Source organism: Nicotiana sylvestris, chromosome 8 (assembly GCF_000393655.2).
Source record: "Nicotiana sylvestris chromosome 8, ASM39365v2, whole genome shotgun sequence".
Classification (NCBI taxonomy): domain Eukaryota; kingdom Viridiplantae; phylum Streptophyta; class Magnoliopsida; order Solanales; family Solanaceae; genus Nicotiana; species Nicotiana sylvestris.
In genome coordinates this window covers 197,887,654-197,904,666 of record NC_091064.1, presented here as the reverse complement: position 1 = coordinate 197,904,666, position 17,013 = coordinate 197,887,654, and the positions used below count along the sequence as shown (strand labels likewise).

The 17,013-nt window shown below is 39.9% G+C and overlaps 2 protein-coding genes across 4 annotated transcripts; one reads left to right on the top strand and one right to left on the bottom strand.

Annotated features, from left to right (window-relative positions):
* Nucleotides 1-866: 866 nt before the first annotated feature.
* Nucleotides 867-1,268, top strand: LOC138876220 (uncharacterized). Its single transcript, XM_070155125.1, has one exon. The coding sequence runs from the start codon at nt 867-869 to the stop codon at nt 1,266-1,268; it is 402 nt and encodes a 133-aa protein (XP_070011226.1).
* A 5,087-nt stretch (nt 1,269-6,355) lies between these two features.
* Nucleotides 6,356-16,845, bottom strand: LOC104234736 (eukaryotic translation initiation factor 4G-like). 3 transcript variants are annotated; one of them, XM_070155438.1, is made up of 12 exons: nt 16,537-16,845; nt 16,189-16,453; nt 14,530-14,639; nt 13,376-13,498; nt 13,044-13,111; nt 12,872-12,928; nt 12,154-12,312; nt 11,523-12,066; nt 11,059-11,429; nt 7,913-10,986; nt 6,924-7,115; nt 6,356-6,857 (listed from the first exon to the last, which is right to left on the bottom strand). In XM_070155438.1, exons 2-12 carry the CDS (start codon nt 16,380-16,382, stop codon nt 6,551-6,553), a joined length of 5,199 nt encoding a protein of 1,732 aa, XP_070011539.1. In that variant the 5' UTR covers nt 16,383-16,453; nt 16,537-16,845; the 3' UTR covers nt 6,356-6,550. The 3 variants fall into 3 exon arrangements, with proteins under 3 accessions (XP_070011539.1, XP_009786657.1, XP_009786658.1); XM_009788355.2 differs by having other exon boundaries at nt 11,523-12,312; XM_009788356.2 differs by having other exon boundaries at nt 11,523-12,312; nt 16,189-16,435.
* Nucleotides 16,846-17,013: the final 168 nt, after the last annotated feature.

The window sequence follows — 17,013 nt, the reverse complement described above, 5'->3', positions numbered from 1 at the left end:
GTGTGTTCCGGCCATATCTTGACTCATTCGTCATTGTCTTTATTGATGATATTCTGGTATACTCCCGGAGTCGGGAAGATCATGAGCAGCACCTGAGGACAGTGCTTCAGACTTTGAGGGAAAAGAAGTTATATGCAAAGTTCTCGAAATGTGAGTTTTGGTTGGATTCTGTGGCATTCTTAGGCCACGTGGTATCGAGTGAGGGTATTCAGATGGATCCAAAGAAAGTGGATGAAGTGCAGAGTTGGCCCCGACCATCCTCAGCTATAGAGATCCGCAGTTTTCTTGACTTGGCGGGTTATTACCGTCGATTTGTTGAGGGGTTTTCATCTATTCCAACCCCTATGACCAGGCTGGCCCATAAGGGTGCTCCGTTCCAGTGGATGGAAGAGTGTGAGGCAAGTTTTCAGAAGCCCAGGACAGCTTTGACTACAACCCTAGTTTTGATATTGCTTACAGGTTCGAGGTCTTATACTATCTATTGTGGTGCCTCGAAGATTGTCCTTGGAGCGGTATTGATGCAGGACGGTAGGGTGATTGCCTACGTGTCCAGACAGTTGAAGGTACATGAGAAGAATTATCATGTCCATGATCTCGAGTTAGCTGCTATTGTTCATGCCTTGAAGATCTGGTATCATTATTTGTACGGTGTGCCATGTGAGATTTATACTGATCACCGATGTTTGCAGCATCTGTTCAAGCGGAAGGATCTTAATTTGCACCAGAGGAGATTGTTAGAGCTGCTGAAGGACTATGATATCACTATCTTATATCATCCGGGCAAGTCCAATGTGGTGGCCGATGTTTTGAGCTACAGGGCAGAGAGTTTTGTGAGCTTGGCTTATTTACCAGCAACGGAGAGGCCCATGGTGATGGTTGTTCAGGCCTTAGCCATCCAGTTCGTGAGATTGGATCTTTCGGAGCGCAGTCAGGTTCTAGCTTGCGTGGTTTCTCAGTCTTCCTTATTTGATCGTATCCGGGAACGTCAATTTGATGACCCTCATTTGCTTGTCCTCAAGGACAAGGTTCTGCATGTAGATGCCAGAGATGTGACTATTAGTGATGATGAGGTATTGAGGATGCAAGTTCTGGTATGTGTACCTAATATTGATGGGCTTCGGGAGTTGATTTTAGAGGAGACCCATAGTTCGCTGTATTCCATTCATCTGGCTACTGTGAAGATGTACCAGGATTTGAGACAGCACGATTGGTGGAGGCGGATGAAGAAAGATATAGTTGGGTTTGTAACCCGGTGTCTTAACTTCTAGCAGGTGAAGTACGAGCACCAGAGACCGAGTGGGTTGCTTCAGCAGATAGAGATTCCGGAGTGGAAGTAGGAGCGAATCACCATGGACTTCTTAGTTGGGCTCCCATGGGCTTTAAGATAGTTTGATGCCATTTGGGCAATTGTGGATCGGTTGACCAAGTCCGCGCACTTCATCCCTATATGTACTACCTATTCTTCAGAGCGATTGGCGGAGATTTAGATCCAGGAGATTGTTCATCTGCATGGTATTCCAGTTTCCATCATTTCAGATAAAGGTACTCGGTTCACATCACGGTTCTGGAGGGTCGTATAGTATGAGTTGGGTACAGTTGAGTACAGCATTTCACCCTCAGACGGACGGACAGTTCGAGCGCACTATTCAGATTCTTGAGGATATGCTCCGTGCGTGTGTGATTGAGTTTGGAGGGTCTTGGGACCAGTTCTTTCCATTGGCGGAGTTTGCCTACAACAACAACTATCAGTCCAGCATTCAGATGGCACCGTATGAGACTTTATATGGTGGGCGTTGTAGATCCCCGGTGGGTTGGTTTGAGCCGAGTGAGGCTAGATTATTGGGCACAGTCTTGGTTCAGGATGCTTTGGGGAAGGTTAAGGTGATTCAAGCTAGACTCCATACAGCCCAGTCCAGACAGAAGAGTTATGCGGATCGAAAGGTTCATGATGTTTCCTATATGGTTGGAGAGCGGGTTCTGTTTCGGGTTTCACCTATAAAGGGCGTTATGAGATTTGGGAAGAAAGGAAAGTTGAGTCCGAGGTTTATTGGTCCTTTTGAGATATTGCGGCGTGTTGGGGAGGTTGCTTATAAGCTTGCCTTACCTCCCAGTCTTACAGGAGTTCATCTGATATTTCATGTTTCGATACTTCGGAAGTATCACGGTGATCCGTCGCACGTGTTGGATTTCTGTTCAGTTCAATTGGACAAGGACCTAGTTATGTTGAGGAGCCAGTGGAGATAATGGACAAGTAGGTTATAAAGATGAGGTCAAAGAACATTGTATCAGTGAAGGTTCAGTGGCGGGGTCAGCCGGTCGAGGAGGCAACCCGGGCGACCGAGCAAGATGTGCGCAGTCGTTACCCTCATCTTTTTACTACTTCAGGTATGTCTCTATGCTCGTTTGAGGATGAGCGAATATTTAAGTGTAGGAAGATGTAATGACCCGGCCGGTCGTTTTAAGAATTAACACCCAGATCCCCTATTAATTGCTTTCCCCGTGTTTGTTTCTGCTATTTTGATTTGCCGAGATGTTTGGTTTTGAGTTTCGGAGTGTTTTGGGACACTTAGTCCCTAAAAGAGAGCTTAAGCTTTAGAATTTGGAATGTAGTTGGAGTAGTATAAAGACTGCCTCGGAATGGGATTTTGTCGGTTCCATTAGCTCTGTTGGGTGATTTCAGGTTTAGGGGCGTGTTCGGATTGTGTTTTGGAGGTCCGTAGCTTATTTAGGCTTAAAATGCCGAAAGTTGAATTTTTGAAGTTTCCGGTTCGATAGTGGAATTTTGATATCGGGGTCAGAATTGAATTTTGGAAGTTGGATTAGCTCTGTAGTGTTGAATGTGACGTGCTTGCAAAATTTCAGGTCATTCGGACGAGGTTTGATAGACTTTTTGATCGAAAGTGTAATTTGAGAGTTTTGGGAGTTCTTAGGCTTGAATCCGATATTAATTTGGTGTTTTGATATTGTTTTGAGCGTTCCGAAGGTTGTAACAAGTTTGAATGATGTTTTAGAATTGGTTGGCATGTTTGGTTGAGGACCCGGGGGCCTCGGGTGTGTTTTGGATGCTCAATGGGTCATTTTTGGACTTAGAGAATTGCAGAAAATTGCAGCAAGTCTCCAGTTCTTGTTTTCTTCTTCGCATTCGCGAGTGGGGTCTCGCGTTCGCAAAGAGGATCTGGGACTGGTGGAAATTTAACGCTTCACATTTTCAAAGGTGTTCCCGCGTTCGCGAGGCTGTGAGGTCTTATACCTACGCGTTCGCGAAGATGGTCCCGCGTTCGCATAGGAAGGGAGGATGGTCACCGCGTTCGCGACAGGGACATCGCATTCGTGATGAAGGAAAACTGGACCAAGCGAAGTTGTGCTTCGTGAACACGAGGGTCCTTCCGCGTTCGCGAAGAAGGATTTATCTGGGCAGAATAAAAAATTTCAAAGTCGAGGGTTTAGCCATTTTTATCAAAACTAGAGCTTGGGAGCTCGGATTTGAGCTAGGTTTTGAGGGATTTTCAGAGATTTCGATATGGTAATGATTCCTAACTCCTTTTTGCCTATAACCCATTAATCTAAACATGAATTCATCATCTAATTTCGGATTTGGGGTGAGAAATTGAGGAAAATTTGGAAAGTTCTTAGACTTAAATTTTGAGTTTTGATTGGGGATTCGATATCGGATTTGGATAATTTTGGTATGGTTAGACTCGTGAGTGAATGAGGTTTCATAATCCGTAACCTTTACCCGATTCCGAGACGTGGGCATGGGGCATTTTGGTCATTTTTCCTAATTTCGCGTATTAGCTTAGAATTAATTAGTGGAATCAGTTACTTGAAGTTATATTTACATTATGTAATTGATTTGAATAGATTTGGGCCATTTGGAGTCGAGTACTCATGGCAAGAGCGTGGTTTCGGGTTGATTTTGAGCCGGTTCGAGGTAAGTGGCTTGCCTAACCTTGTGTGGGGGAACTCCCTTAGGATTTGGTATTGTTGATATTTGAAATGACTTGTACGTGAGGTAACGAGTGCGTACTTGTGCTAATTGTTGAAAATCCTGTTCTCATTAAGTAACTTTAATTGTGTTTCCTTTCCTGTTTATACTACTTGCAATTTAAACATGTTGTAAGCTTAGGGAAGCATGTCTAATTGACTTAATTGCTTTACTTGCTCAAACTGTCTTATTTAGATTATGTGCAGCATGCTAGGTTAGAAATACCTATTTTACCTTGGTATAAAATTTGAATTTAATTGAGTATTTTTCATGTTGTTGTTGTTGTGTGTTTACTTTAGGACTACGGGACGGTATCCCGGAAGATCCCCCTGCCTGTTTACTTTGGGACTATGGATTTGTATTCCGGGAGATCCTCTGGCTATATATTGATTTGCACTGTAATGCGGGATACCGAGAGATCCCCAGCACGTATATTGAGGATACTAAGAGATCCTTGGGATACCGAGAGATCCCCAGCACACATATTGAGGATACTAAGAGATCCTCGGAATACTGAGAGATCTCCGGTTGTTATCTCTGTGTTGAGTTGTATTCCTTTTGTGATTATTTTGTCTCTATTATAGTTGTTGTTATTCTTATTATCATATGTTACTTCATACTGTTAGCATTTAATTTTATTGTCGTATTCTATATTGTTTTGCCTCGTTTTTCAGCTATAATCAGTAGGGCCCTGACCTTCCTCATCACTACTCGACCGAGGTTAGGCTTGGCACTTACTGAGTACCGTTGTGGTGTACTCATTCCCTTTCTGTGCATGTTTTTTATGTGCAGATCTAGGTACTTCGACTCAGTCCTACTACCTTTGAGGCGAGGCGATTCTCTAGAGACTTCGAGGTATGTCTTCCGCGTTTGCAGACCGAGGAGTCACTTTCCATTCTCTCTCATAGTATTAGCCCTTCTGTATTTACTTTTGTTTAGACATTCTGGAGTTAGACACTTGTAGTTATTCAACAGCTTGTAATTTCATGAGAATCTGGGTTTTGGGAAGTTGTTCAGTTTTTGAGATCTTGTATTAGTATATGCCGAGAGGCATCTTAAACATATCTATAATTTCTTATCTTCATATTTTATCAGTTTTTTCGCATTTTGTTTCTTTTTTCGCAATTGTTAGGCTTACTTAGTCGTAGAGACTAGGTGTCCTCACGACAGTTCACGGAGGGCGAACTTAGGTCGTGACAATAGCACGGGCCATCACCATCTAGTAGTAATAACATACATTGGATATACTTTTTTTTGGTTAAGTACTAAATATACACCTACATTTAATAACCTTAGATACTTTAATGCATAGAGTACCAATATTTTCTATAAAGATGGTGTTCGCACCAGCTAGCGTACACCTCGAATCTTTAACTCAATACCTGCTACTTCCCACTAGCAAGACAACAACAACAACAACAACAACAACAACAACAGTAATTTCAGTGTATTCTCACAAGTGGATCTAGGGAGGGTAGCGTGTACGCAGGACTTACCACTACTTATTGAAGGTACAGAGGTTGTATCTAATAGACTCTCAGCTCATAAAAGGTGAGAAAGAAGAAGAATAAAAGAAAGAACAGGAAGAGAGAAGAAAAAGAGGAATAAAAGAATAAGTAGTACTAAATAGTACTCCCTCCGTTTCAATATAGATGAGGTAGTTTGACTCGGCATGGAGTTTAAGAAGAAAAAAAAGACTTTAGAAACTTGTGGTCTTAAAAGCTTAAGGGGTAAAAACTTTGTGAGGTCATGACATTTGTGTGGTTATAAAAGCTTCTCATTAAGGGTAAAATGGGTAAAATGAAGAATTTAAAATTGAATTATTTTCAATTGTAGAAATGTGTCATTCTTTTTTAAACGGACTAATACGGAAAATGTGTGATCTTAATTGAAACAAAGAGAGTAACAAGGAAATACGATAAGTTAAGCGAACTAAAGAACATGACGTAATATAGATCTAAGAATATGAAGGTACATGAGTGCTACTGATACTGATAGGTACGAATGGGGGGAAACTATCAACTGCCTACTAGCAAGTCATATAGGAATATCAAATTAATTAGTAAACTCTAATTATGCGGTTGAAACCACATGATTTATTTTTTTGGTTTCCCACCTGCATTCCAGTACCCACTTTCGGTCCGGACTTATGCTTGCTTCCAATCTTATTTGCCAAAGGTTCAATATAAATAAAAAGAGAGGTAGTTTCATTGAATAAAATTCAGAAGTGAGACTTGGTTGTCGCATGCCACCTGCACCATAAACTTATGACCTAACAAATAATAGACCAAAATGGGGGAAGATAATAGCCAAGGGCTAAAAGGAACGTAGGGAGAAGAACATTACTAGTATCTTAGAAAACACTTAAAGGAGCCCAGTAAGTTGAATTGGTATATGCTTCACAATAATTGATCTCACAAATTTTACCATTTTGTACACGTCTAAGCATTACACCAAAAATTCTGCATATTCAGTTGTCCTGCTTCTGCATTTGTTCTTAGGCAAAATAATGTTAACCACGTCGAAAACAAAAGGTTATTGTTGCCACCTTATGAGAAAAATGGTTCATTTGGACAGCTCAGGCGGTCTAAAATCTTCCAACTTATTGCTGGAGGCGCTGCAGATATCTCTCAAGGCTGATTCTCCCTTCTCTGATCTTATAAGGTTAAATGTACTTTCGACAACTTCATATCCCAATCCAGTTTGCAGAAGATGACCAGGCTCCTCACCAGCATGTCGTATAAGACGTCCTGTTTCTTCCAGAGAGATCACATTTTCACTAATTAATCTACCTAAAATATGACCAAGAAATGTAGCTGCTTTTGGAGCATCAGTAACTTCATCCTCCAAAGTAGCTAAAACTGATTCAAACCTGCTTAAAGAAAACCAATTATAAGCAAAGACTCGGATTGAATTACAAAAGAAATTGGCTGCTTACCCCTCAATGAGCTGTCTGATATCTGGTACCACCTTGGACTTCGTAAGACTAATAAGAAGTCGAGCAAGAAGATCTCTATCCCTTTCTTTCCTCTGAAATGAGTCATTTACCCATATCGATAACATCATTGGAAGGAAGCTTGGTGAGTTCAACTCTCTAATGCGTAGAACAACTTCATCCTCATCAACTGCACTGGAACCAGAAAATCACACGCATTATAGCTGTAAAGTGAAATATAGGAAGAGCAGGATTCTTGAGATTACTTGAATGAATATTAAGAAGAGAAAATAGATAGGAAGCTTATCATTTTTCTTTTCCTTCAAATTAAAAGTGGGAAATCCCTGAAAGGATCTTCTTTCATGTAGTCAAACAGAATGAAGGAAGCATGGCAAATACATTATGTAAATGTAGTTAATGGTTTTCTTCGCTACAAGTTTCCTTAACAAAGTTGGTTGAATGTGAAGCTACAATTATAGGAGTTCTTTTCCTTACTAGAATAACTTTCACGTTACAGATCTGTCCAAACAAATACTCCATCTCATTAATTACACTGAGGCGGAAAGTCTATAAAAGTAACCATATTTCAAAAACTTCGTAATTAATTAGCAGGTCTTATATGCACCATTTTCTTCAGATGGTTCTTTTACATTCTTGCTAAGATGCAGACTCTGAAAAAAGTCCTCAAGTTATAATCTTTATTTACATTTTATGATCAGTAATTCACTTGTTACGTGTTCGAGCTACGTACAATAGACCTTTGTGGTCCGGCCCTTTCCCTGACCCCGCGCATAGTGGGAGTTTTTTTTTTTTTTTTTTCATAGTGGGAGCTTAATGCACCGGGCTGCCTTTTTTTTTTTTTACAATTTATGATCAGTAATTCACTTGTCACGTATAGTTTTCAACACTGTTTCTGTTATGGATTCATCGTAAAAGAAAGGATTAGCAATTAGGTTATAGACAAATCTAACAATAGAAGAGAGAAAATCTACCTGTAAAATTCTCGAATAGCTGCAATCGACATTTCTCTAAGACATTCTTCGGACCATATCATTCCTGGTGAATTTGACACAGCAGACGGTCTATGCGAATGGGCTGCAGCTGGTGGTTCCGCAGATCTCCCTGAAGGATTTATATTTGTTACTTCTCTTTCTGCATAATGTTCGTGCTCATGTTGATTTGGTCGAGCATAAGCAATAGGCTTCAAAACTGTCCCAGGAGCATATTTGGATGTCGATTCTTGTCTTGGGTTGTATGGTGACCACCCGGATGTTGGATTCCGCCCACCTGAACCAGCAGCCGGTCTTCTGGATTCTCCAAAACCAGCATGTACATCTGCCACAGGACCACCAGAATGCATTGGTGGGCCCCTGAAAGACGTTGCCCTTCCGGGGCTTCCCCGCGGACCAAGGCTCATTGTTTTATCATCAACAGGTCGCTGTGGCAAGGCAGCTGATGATGTCCTACTCTCATGTGGATGTCTAGATTCTGACCTGAAATCTTGGTTTCCAAATCCGCGATTTTGTGATGTCATTCCACGAAATGGAGTCATTTGAGGAGCTGGAGGAGAAAACATGGATGGCCGAGGACCTAAATCTGCGGGCTGCCCTCTTCTAGAAGAAGAAACAGTGCTTGGACCACGAGTGGACCGGGTGACCTGAGCTCGACGTTCTTGAACAGCATCCCTTCGCACTTCCTCTATCTTTTTGGGGCCTTCTACTTTTCTTCTTTGCTGCCACTTATTTTTTCTCAAATCAATAATATCCATCAACATAAACCTCACCCTAGAAGACAAATCTGTATTATTAGCCATTGTCGTCATCATGTCAAAATAGGCATCCATGTAATCCTTCGCCTTGGAGTGGTCGATCATATCTCCTATAGTGCTCATAAGTTTGCAGAGAGCCTCAATATCTTCTTCATCTGGAGTCTGGTACTGCCCCAGCAATTTCTGGATGCACTCATGCATTATCCTCTCTGTAAGCATCTTCTTCTTGTATAATTCTCCAATCAATCTTATGTTCCCTAACATCCTTCTTCGCGCTTGTAACCTCTTCTCCTCTCTCTTCCCCTCTGACAGCTTCACCTCTCCGTACTCTTCCATACTGTCGGCTTCTGCCTCTTCTCTTTCACCTCTCTCGAACTCCTCCTGGCATTTATCAAGGAGCAGTCTCTTAAAGGTTATTTTCTGATCGTCCTCCACAAAATCAGGAAGTTCCCCAGCTAGATGAGAACAGAAATTTGCGTACATCTCACAAAATGTTGGTTCCATTAGAGCTTTGTCAAATATCTGTGAAATCACACCAGCAAGAGTGTTAGCACTGTCAATATTAACTTCCTTTACTTGCTCAAACAGCTTCTCAAAATTTTGTGGAGTTAGCTTGTTGAGGATAGCTTTTAGCTGTCGTCGTTTTGCCTCTTCCTCATCAGTCACTTTACGTATCTCATATTTCTTGTCAGCTTTGTGCATAACTTGCAGCGGAGAGTAAGGAGAAGGCATTAATCCTTTTCGGGAGCCAGAAACCCGCTGCCAACAGTTGGCATCGGACCGAATATGTTGTACTCCTCCATGAGAGGCCAATGGCAGCATTGCACCAGCAGGAAACACAGATACATACTGGCTAGGTGGCTGTCCTTGTAGATTCCTCATATTCTTGTGGTTTCCTCGACCTGAACGAGGACCATTAGCACTGCCCCCTTGGTTGATATCAATATATTGCTCATTGACCCACCTACTATCATCCGCCATTCCAGTAGGACGGTGCTCAGTCCAAGAAGAGCTACCTTGTCTGCTAGTATTGGTTTGACCAGGACAGGAATTCGGGTCATTCTTGTTAAAATCTACCCCTTTTGAAATGCTGGCATTAGGACTCAAAAGGGCCTCCACCATATGCCATGGAACTTCAAAATTAGCAGGAAGATCAGCAAAATGAGAAGAAAGGGTAAGAAGGAAACCTCTTGAGTATCTCATTTTGCCTGTAGTGGCACTTCCACCATTTGGATGCCTCAGCATATCATTAACAATTTTGTTGTTACCGGAATTTTCCAACTTTGGAGTTGACATAGCAGCATCTTCCCAGTTGTTAGGTTCACCTGTACTCTTTTTATCTTCATTTGCGGAAAAATCTTCTTCGTTGGAACTCGATGATATCTTCATTGCAGTGAGACTGGTGCAACTCTCAAGACTTTCTGAAGAAACAGAAGACTGTTGTTTCTCCTTGGGTCCCTTAAATGCCATATAAAGATCTAACGTGTCCCCAGCCGCATCAGCTTTCTGAAGAATTTCTCTCCTCTTTTTCTTTCCCCTGGAGTTTGTACTTTTCACCTTATTTGAAGGTTTATCCTTTGAACCTGATCCTTGAACGCGACGATATTCTATTTTTGTTTCCTCAGAGACTTTTCCCCTTGTTTTGGTATATGATGGAGATGATGGTGAAGTGGGAGTATGAGAATCCTCATGATGCTTTGCTCCAGATGCAGAAAGCAAAACATCTTTATTATTTGTTTTAGCAGCAGGTCTAGTTTCAGGAGATATCGATCCTAATTTATTATCTTCAGTTAAATATTTCGGTGAACCACACCCAGGCACCATAACATCAGAAATATTGTGACCTGATAAGGAGGCAGCAGAATGTGACAACTTATGAACCACATTGTTAGTTTCACAGCCACCCACACTCGATAGTTGATCTGATGCATTCCTACCATTTTCCGTTGCTAAATGTGAGTTTCTTTCAGTTTGTTCACTTGCTTTCGCTGTCATGGAGCTATAAGTATCCTCATTTTTTATGCCCAGAGAAGGCCGTTCAGATGGATTAGTTGTAAGTTGTCCTTGTCTAATGCCCTTACCAGCAATCACATTCCCCTCATCAGTTGTCAGGCTAGATTGTTCTGAAGCTTCATCTGCATTACGTTGTGATGCTCCAGAACAAATGGAAGCATCACCAAGCGTTTTTGATAGTGTTGAAGTTGCTTGGGTTTCTATAGTTTCAGCATTTTGACATTCTGAAATACTGTCTACTGAATTTGGTGGAGAAGGATTCGATATGTACGTGGGGTTTCCTGCCTGATTCAGAGAATGACAAAGTTATGAGAATGCTTAAGGCATTTTAAAAATAATCAGCAAAAGTAAACATACCTCTCGTTGTTGTTGAGGATGCAATTGGCTTTTATTGGGAGGGTTCTTCAACTCGGTCTCAATATAATTGACTCCTCGAACATGGTTAATATTTCTTTCTACAGATGTAGCACCACTAGAAGGAGGTTTATCAACAGAAACAAGTGATTTATCAGAGGGTGAAGCAAATGGTGTTGGCTTAGAGGCAGATTCTGACACCTCGACAGATGTTTCTGAGAGAATCTTTGGTTCCTCTTCATTAGAGCAAGCTCCCAAAGCTGGTTGCTGTGCTTTTTCTGTTTCCGTTGTCTTCTTGGCAATTGGAAATGAAGATGTCAAAAGCTCTCTTCCAACAGAACCAGGAGCTTGGTTAACGGCCACATGAACTGAAGCTGGAGACCACGCATACGTTTTAAAGTTGCAGACAAAAAATAATATCAATATTAAAAGCATAATCACCAACAAAAGTTAGTAATCTTGCCTACCTGGAGAGTTATACCCTAGTGCTGGAGCACAGGGAGCCACAAGGGAGTTTGTTATAGGAACCGAAGTAGGATTTTGTAAGAAAATAGGACTTGGCTGCACATGTGGAAAAAAGTTCATAGGACGAGATGGACCATAAAGCATAGGCTGTGATGGTAAGCCCCCAAGATGATGTATTGCCAAGCCAGATGAACCACCATCCAACTTCATGTCAACCTTATCATCTAGTCTCAACTCTTCTTTAGTGTCAGGATGAGTAATTTTAACAGATCGACGAGGATTAACATTCCTAACATGCTGACCAAACTGTGGTGAAATCCCAACTCCCGTGCTGCCAAACTGAGAGCTTAGCTGATGACCAAATTTGGGAGGGAAGTTCATCATCTGACCCTGCTGCATCACTCCCTGAAGCTGCATATGGTGAGGTTGGAGACCAGGGACAAATGGGGGATGCCTGATGTTGGGATTTCCAACTGGTAGTGGCATTGGCATCGGAAATGAAGAACAGGGCATTCCTTGATGAACCTGTGCTCCGGGCATTCCGAACTGCACAAGACCATGTGGCTGCATAAAAGGAGGATTGACTGGAACCCCAGGAAAAGGGAGAGAGGATAACTTCTGCATGTTACTGACAGGATGAGCAGGTGAAACATGAATGGGTAGATCCCTTCCAGGAAAATGTTGAGGATCAGGAGTTTTATTCGTCGGCTTCCCAATGTCCTCCCTCGGCTGTGGCTGATGTAAAGCAGAAGAAGGCAAAAGCTGCAGTGGCCTGAAAAGACTAGATCGTGCCTGCAAAACAGAATGTTGCTTTAAGGAGATGATTAACGTTCCACCGAAAATACAAATCAGAACATCACTTTGGCAATTGAAAAGTGCTAGAAAGTTGAAAAGCACCCATAATATTACTTCAAATGTTGTCCCTGAAACAAATAATGAAAAGACGATTCCTTTGCTTTAAACAAGCTCAAGTTTCAGTTACCAATAACAAAGACAGATAGACGATGCAATCTCTACAGCCAGCTCTATCTATCACTGTGGAGATACATGTCCAAATTCTGAGAACAGGTTTTTCAATCAGCCACATGCGGCATTGGAAGAGAAGCTTAATAGTGGCGCAAATGTATTACTTGAGTTAAACATTATCTTGATACCACTCAGAAATAACGCACTAAAATGTTAGATAATAACTATTGTGAGGAGGAGCTGTTCAAGTTTCTCCATGCAATTTTATATAATTTGAGTGAACTTTTAGTGCTTTTGGTTCATTCAAATAGTTAGCCAATTCCAACCTGATGTAGTATCTGCAGAGAAAACAAACCATAAAGAATTACTAGACAGCTTACACTACCTGATGGCGCTTCTGCTCATCCATGTTGGGCGGTGCTGAGCAGGTTCTTTGAGGAATCTAAAGTTAAGAGCAAAAATTTTAACAAGAAGTTAAATGTTATCCTTTTATTAAAGGATAACTTATCCTCTCGTAAAGCACATGGAATATATGAATGACATGTCATATATGGTACCTGCATCCCATTCACAAAACCTGGCGTAAAGCTTCCAAACTGGAGAGAGACTTTCTTAGAAGTGTCATCTGCATTGGAACACAAGTAAATGAAACAGCATTGGAAATCCTCAAAACCTTATCAATACAGAAAAAATAATGCAGATACATAAGCCGATTTATGGAGTGGGTATAATCATATATGTCCACTGTTCAATTCATTACCATCTTTACTGTGATTTCCACACACTTGAGCATCCAATTACCGACAGAAGCAGAATCCATCAAGAGAAAATTGCATTTGGAAATTCTTTAATGTCTAATTACTAAGGACATACATGACAGCAAGAATACCTTTCACGGGGGTCTTGGGAGCTGATTGATCCGAGTTTATAGATGCATGTTGAGAAGAAAGAGCACTAGAAACCATTTGGTTATCGTCGTGTCTGACTGTATCTGCTGGCTCAATAAATTTATCTGAAATTGGAGCAATTGAAGATCCTTAAAACTCATTGAACGCATGAAATAATGAGAACAAAAGGCATCGCATCACATCACATCACATCACATCACCTATTTATTTTTTCTATCAAATTATTGATATAAATGATGAGGGTCACACCAGATGAGAGGTAACTTGAGAAAATAAAGAAATGAAAACTAGTACTTACACAAATAAAAAGAGAGCACAAAAAGAACAAAAACGAGAAAAAAGTTATGCCTCTCTGATCATCACATTGAGCCCACAAAAGACGTAGCATGTTGGACGTGCTTAGTTTATGCATTCTTTATTCCATTACAAGTTCAATTTTCCCAGATAACTTTTTCTTGTAAACCAGCATTGATTTTTGCAATTTTTACGTACTGCAGGCTGCAAATCTCGTTTATTCTTGGATTTCTTTGAGATTATTCCCTTAAGCTTTAGTAGTATCACACCTTTGGTAATTTAGCTTCCAATTTCATAATTCATGCAATAGATCCATGTGCAGTTGCTACAAACAGATTCCAAAAATCTAGATTCTAGATCCTTTACCGTCTGCAGGACCAATGTAAGCTTCTGATCATCATTTTGCCCATTAACCTAGAGATACTCAGAAACAGTTTGGACTTCTATAAAATCAATGGTTTACCAGTATTTCTATGAAGAATCACTTTTAATAAGAATCACTTTTACTAACCCCTCCGGAATATGCAAAATGCTTTGAGCTGTTTTAGAGTTCTTAAAACTCCGCTAACATTAAGAGTGTCAAACATACGAAAAGTTAAGAAATCCAATATGCATGGAATTTTTTCATTGACGGAGGTGAAGGGAAACGGCTGTGAAATCTCAAGTGATACGACAAACTAAGATCATTGCAGTAAACCATAACGCAATGCAGATAAGCTAGAAGGAATTTTGCTAATTGTTGACAAGAAATTCAATTAAGCAGCAAACCATTAAATCAAGGAATTTTCGGAAGGAATATGAACCAGATAAATAGTTAATGGTTAAAGGAAAATACAGAAACCTGATCCTGAGATTCTGGTAGGGGCATCATTTTGCAGAGCAACAGACTCCTGATCAGCAATAGCATCGGTCACTTTCAGTGAACCAGTTTCTCCATCAGACTTCTTGAAACTAATATAAGAAATCATTATAAAAAGTCAACTTTTCTTCAACCAAAAAATTTCTCGATTAAATAAATTTGTCCATGAAGACACTAAGAAGTTGCATGCAAGTATGTCTAAAAATTCAGATGCATGTCGTGTGCAGTTGATGATTGCCCTGTAGGAAGCTCCTCAAAAGTGAAATAGCTCAATAAGATAAATAGATCAATAACTTTACGATAACAAAGTAACATTCTACTGAAGGAACTCAAACCAACTACAAAGCGCAGTTCAAACTAAACCACAATTAACTCATTTTTTCAATGTAGCAAAGTGTAACGGGACAATGAGGAGAATACTGGTAATTTAGGGGTTATGCTTTGCAGTGAATTATGAATTTGGATAAATAGGAAGCCCGATCACTTGCACAGGAAACTATCAAGCTTCCGATGCAAATCCACAAGCAAAATCAAACTTAACTGATATCCTACTTCATAGAACAGATTAAGCAGACATTTTCAGGACTAATATCTGTTTCTTCATCAAACTTAACTGATCTCCAACTTCCTAGAAGAGATTTAACAGACAACTCTATCTGATGGCTCAACAGATTTATCTGAAGTTGGAGCAACTGAAGATCCTGAAAACTCATCGAATGCATGAGCTAATTAACACTTCTTTGTTGTATTTCCTTTTCTTCCCAAGCAAATACTATCTAGGTTATTTCTTAACTCAGTCACATTTTTCTTGTACTAGTATTCGTTTATCACATTAGAAAATGCAAACCTTTGTTTATTTGACATACATGTATCAGAATGCATCAGCATTATGTATTCTAAGCACAAGTATACGCCTTAATCCAGAACTAGTTGAGGTCGATTACACGAATCCTCTATATCCATTCTGCTCTATTTCGGCTTGTTTTCATTCCACAAATACACATTCCCCGTGTCCCATTTTATGTGACATAAATATTATTTGAAGAGTCAAACAAGTTTTTCTTTGACCATGACTTTTCCATGAACATTTAGAATTATCAACTATTGTGATTATGTACTTCTTAAGTAATTCTCAAACGTATAAATTTTATTTCAAAAAACTTGAAAAATGTGGGTCCGAATCAGGGGCATAGCTACAGTATTAATAAACGGGTTCCTACAATCCCAGTATCTTTTGCTTAGACCTTGTATTTGTATTAGGAAATCCATTAAATATGTATAAAAATTTAATTACCAACACAGTAACTAAATCGCGCTATTAGTTTGATGGCAAGTTCAGAACCCATAAACTTCAAATTCTGGTTCCGCCTCTGGTCCGAATTCACACCGAAAATTAGGTACTTTGGCTTTCATACTCCGAACCCCACCACATAAAATGGGACAAAGGGAGTATAAGCCGGGGGAGAGTTACCCCTTCCGATATAACCTTTGTCCAAACTGTGTATTTATCTTAAAAATGTTATTGAATTATGTATAAATTATCGATTTAGAACCCAGTAACTTAAGAGAATTTGAATACCGAACCCATAAGATTCAAATCCTGGCCCCGCCTCTGAGTATAAGTAGTAAAAAAAACCATACCTTGGCGTGGTGGGAGAAGAAGATACAGAGGAATCGGGAGAAGGAGGAGGTAGAACAGAGCTACCGCCGCCTTTTCCAGAGGTGACCCTTTGGTACTGAGGCTGAGCTGATCCTGAACGTCCACTAAGTCTACTACTATTTCTCCTATAATTTGTCTGTGATTCACTTTTCTTCTGATCACCCCTGCGCTGCATGTAACATATATTATATAGAAACCCTTTACTCCTCTCTGTATTTCTTCTTCAATCTGCAGATCACATGCACACTATAAAAAAAACAATTAATTGATCATGAACAGGAAAATAAATATAATGTACGTAAATGTAGAATCCATGTATTATTATGTACCTAGATTTTTCATGCGTTGAGAATGAAGAAATGTGAAAAAACAGATCAAGTCGGAATCTAAGGGAGTGTGTGTGTGTGTGTGTTTACTTGGTTATGGAAATGTTAATAAAACTCGAAAAGGGAAAAAGGAAGAACGAGAAATAGTGAAATGCTCTTTGTTCCTTTTCTTTTTATTTTGCCAGAAAATGTCTTTTTCTAGCTTGGAGAAGTGAATTTTAAGATTACATTAAAAATAAGTTTTATTTATTTTAGCAAAGAAGTTATTCATGATATGGAAAATGAAGTGCTTTCGCTCATGATTATTGATTTTTTGTTTCCTTTTCCTCTTCTTATTTATGTATTTATTAATATTTCTTCAAGAGAATGGATTTAATTTTTATTTCTGAGCTAATTATGTATATATAAGGTTTTAAAAAAAAAAAAGAGTAACTATATAGGCTATACATAAGGAGACTCTTTCAAAATCTATTTCCTAAT

Excerpts from the sequence above, each read along its gene's own strand:
- LOC138876220 (XM_070155125.1), top strand. The coding sequence starts at position 867 with ATGGTGATGGTTGTTCAGGCCTTAGCCATCCAGTTCGTGAGATTGGAT.
- LOC104234736 (XM_009788355.2), bottom strand. The coding sequence starts at position 16,382 with ATGCAGCGCAGGGGTGATCAGAAGAAAAGTGAATCACAGACAAATTAT. Across the intron at positions 12,929-13,043 it reads GTTTTGTGAATGGGATGCAG|ATTCCTCAAAGAACCTGCTC; the intron begins GTACCATATATG and ends TCTTAACTTTAG. Across the intron at positions 12,313-12,871 it reads ATGAGCAGAAGCGCCATCAG|GCACGATCTAGTCTTTTCAG; the intron begins GTAGTGTAAGCT and ends TCTGTTTTGCAG.